The sequence below is a fragment of the Phalaenopsis equestris genome, unplaced genomic scaffold (assembly GCF_001263595.1).
Source record: "Phalaenopsis equestris unplaced genomic scaffold, ASM126359v1 Scaffold233720, whole genome shotgun sequence".
NCBI lineage: Eukaryota > Viridiplantae > Streptophyta > Magnoliopsida > Asparagales > Orchidaceae > Phalaenopsis > Phalaenopsis equestris.
Genome location: NW_018251657.1, coordinates 1 through 3950, shown reverse-complemented (window position 1 = coordinate 3950; position 3950 = coordinate 1). Strand labels below are relative to the sequence as shown.

The following is a 3950-nucleotide window of genomic DNA, read 5'->3' as shown; positions in this document are numbered from 1 at the left end:
GTCATTCTATGTGAGGATTGCTTTTTTATTTTTTAGATGTTTGCTATGCTCTTTTTCTTCAGAACGTAATTGAATGCTGTTCTACTCTCTCTTCCTTGAGCATAAGCTTGCACTCTTTAATGTAATCTATAAGGATCTAGCTGATTTTTTATTAAACCCATTGTATCTTTTTTTATTTTTTTTGGAGGTTACATACCTACACCAAAACTTTTCTTTTTTACATTTATACCACCTAAATCTTTCATATCACAACAAATATACCACTATTTTAGCATTTAATAGCTGAAATACGTCTTTTCATGCATAGGTAAGGTGGCATATACATAAAAATTGAAGTTTAAGTGTTAGATATGTAAATAGATAAGAATTGAATGGCATTTATTTAAATCTTTCATTTTTTTCCATTTTAACTCATTTTCTTGCCACAGCCGTGCAAAAACTGTGAATGAGAACCTGAAAATGAGTGCTGCTCTTCTGTCGAGATTTGACTTGGTATTTATTTTACTCGATAAGCCTGATGAAGTGCTTGATAAACGAGTTTCTGACCATATTATGGCTGTAAGTTTTATTACTTCGGCATAATCTTATCAAGACAGATATATTAGCATGTACATTACCATGCTATCCATGTACTATATATAAATAATAAATTTGTATGGGATTGGAAGCAGGTTTGCCACACCCTTTTTTCTCGGATCAAATCTTTAATGGCAATATACGTACATAGCTCCCAATTCTTATGTATTTACATATTTCACGCCTAAACTTTCATATATACGCACATTGCAGTCAAATCTATAATATCTGATAAAAATGACACAATTATCACTTTTTAAAAATAAAATACACCTTTTCATGCATAGGTTTAAAGCACCAAAGTACCGCGTTAGTAAATTTGAAAGTTTAACTGTGAGATAAGTAAATGCATAAGAATTGTGTGCTACACATGTAAATTTCCCAATCTTTAATCAGTGTTCTGTATTATAATTGGATGCCAATACCACACAAGTCGCTTGCTTCCACCTCAAAAACTTCCTTTTCCTGATATTGTGAAGTTTTAGACAAAAGGACTTTAATTTATGGGATATGATTCTAGGTAAGATTTTCCTTGACAATTCAGAAAAAAAGACTTTATAAGAAGGGCCATTTACAGTCATACCACCCAATTCTTTTGTTTTTATATATCTAACACCTAAACTTTACATTTTACATTTATAAAGCCCAAATCTTTCTTATCACATAAAAAATTCCACCACTTTTGCTTTTAAAAAATGAGAAACTTGTTTTCAAGCATAGGTATGGTGGCATTTTTGTATGAACTGAAGTTTATGTGTTAGATATGTAAATAAATAAGAATTGAGTGGTATGTATGTAAATATTTTCTCTAAGAAACCTAAGAAACACGCGTAGTTGCATGGAATACTACGGAGCTTTGGAATATAGAAGTTTTCTCCTTGAAATTCAAGAGCATAGATTGTGTTAAGAGAAGAAATTAATTTCAAGGGATAAAAACAATGGTGTTTCTGTGGATATTGTTAGACTTGCGAATTATAGTGGCATTGTGTTTCCTAAGTGCATAGGCTCTTAATCAAAATTCCACGTCTTAATTATTATTGCAGCTTCCTCAGTTTTCTATATGCTAACTATCACATATTGGAACTCAATAGCCTTTTGTACTAATTGATACATTATCATATTTTTTCTTCATGCAGCTTCACACGGGAAATGGGGAACATTTGCTGCCCGCAAAGAAGCTAAGCAGAGGTTGCCTTTTTCCTTCAACTATTGCCAAACATGATTCAAGAACGTAATTTTAATACTATTTTGCGAAATTTAATTACATAGTACACCATTATGTACTTACTTATCTCACACGCAAATTTTCATATTTACACAGCACTTTCGTGATTTAAAAAATATGTATTTCACTTTTAAAAAGTGGTAATAGTGTTATTTTTTATGTATTTTTAAATATTTGAGTGTTATGTGTGCAAATATAAAATTTTAGGTGTGAGATGTAAATACATAAGAGTTGTGTGCTATGTATGTAAATGCCCCTAATATCTTATGCATGAATTTTGAATCATACAGTGTTGGGATCTTGTGGAGACATTGCATTTGGTGTAAGTGGATCCCTGATTTCACGTCTCAGACTCGACCTTGAGAAAGATAAGGATTTTGTTCCATTACCTGGTCCTCTTCTTCGCAAGTACATTGCTTATGCAAGGACATTCGTTTTTCCCAGGTGCTTGATTTATTAAGAGACTGTTTGGGATCACTTTTTTTGTATTTTTTCTAATTTTATTTTATTATATTTTATTTATGTTTATATTTGAACCAAATTATATTTGATATGTTTGATTAAGATATAAAATACTTAAAATATCTAAAAATTATTTTGAGTGTTTTCAAAAATATCTTAATTTATTTTTAAAAACAAAAAATTTAAACATGAGAAGAACACGCAATAAATATGTTTTTAAAAATAAAAGTAAAAAAAAAAAAAAAAAGTTTAAGGCCCCTTTTGGGATCACTTTTTTTTTCTATCTTTTGCTTTTATTTTATTTTGTTGATGTTTTGATTTGATATTAAACACGTGAAATATTTTTTAGGCACTTTTAGTGTTTTTAAAAATAAGGTTATTTGTTTTAAAAATAAAAAAAGCCATATAAAAATCATATTATCCAAAAATGTTTTCAAAAATGAAAACTAAAAATAAAAACAAAAACAAAAACAGAAAAGAAAAGTGATGCTAAACAGAATTCTAAATTTTTTAAAAGATGATTAATCAAGAAATTCTTTTTAATCAATTTTTATTATTATTTTTTTTGTTTTTTTTTTTTGGGTGGTAGGATGTCCAGGCCAGCTGCTGACATATTGCAGAAATTTTACCTGCGATTAAGAGACCATAATACCTCAGCCGATGGTACCCCTATCACTGCAAGGCAGTTGGAAAGCTTAGTGAGGCTGGCAGAAGCTCGTGCGCGCTTAGAGTTGAGAGATGAAATAACAGTCGAAGATGCTATGGTGCGGTTGCTTCTTAATTGCTTTTAACTTTATTTGTTATGGTTATGAATGCCAGCCTTTCAAAAGTAGGAAAATGTCAAAATAGTCTTGATTTTTTGTATGGAGTCATTTTAGTCGCAATGTCGATAAAATTGTTAATCTAATCCCTGTACTCTTTTAATCGAGGCTAAGATAATCCTCCTTGCAGCCTATTTTATCCCATATTAAAAGAGCATGGGGACTAATTTGACACTTTTATAGACTTTGGGACTAAAATAACCTCATGTAAATGATTAGACAGTTATTTTGATACGTTGCTAATTTAAAAAGCATTAAGCAACAAAGTTAATGCATAAAAAATGAGAATGTTTGAACCATATTTCATTACTTGGTATATGAAGGATATATGACTGGGAATTGAGAGTAGTTGAAGCAAATTTATGGAAATGGTTATAATAATATAAGGTTTAGAGGTATACAGGAAGATTTGGGGGGCAAAACAGTGGAAAATTTGTTACTTAAAACCTTTTTTTATTAACACGAATAGACATAAAAAACTGCTATAAAGATCAATCAATGGCTATGAAAGATTCTGTTGAGAAAATTAGGGCGAAGAAAAATAGTAATCGACACAATCCAGAAGAACACAGAGATTTAACGAAATTCGGCAAAGATGCCTACATCCTCGGGAGCAGAGCGGTGATCTTCTTTTCAATATTCAGAAAAGAATACAGAATACAGAATTCAACTCTCTCAAAGACCTAGGATTACAAACAGATCTATTTATAATCCTAGAGTAAGCCCTACAGTACAATATGTAATTCCCAAATTACCCCTGTACCGTATAGCGGGGCGTTGACCCAGCATCCCCAACCCACATAATGTAACTTTCCAATTTGGACAGATTTTTCCGCTCCGCTTCGTTCCGCGTCTGTCCCTATACA

General features: G+C 31.1%; 1 protein-coding gene across 1 annotated transcript; it reads left to right on the top strand.

Moving 5' to 3' along the window:
- Positions 1 to 428: 428 nt before the first annotated feature.
- Positions 429 to 3027, top strand: LOC110038754 (probable DNA helicase MCM8; the record flags this gene model as incomplete). Its single annotated transcript, XM_020743645.1, has 4 exons — positions 429 to 558; positions 1713 to 1764; positions 2092 to 2245; positions 2853 to 3027. Coding segments are annotated over 4 exons (511 nt in total), but the record flags the coding sequence as incomplete, so codon positions are not given.
- Between the last annotated feature and the right edge of the window lie 923 nt (positions 3028 to 3950).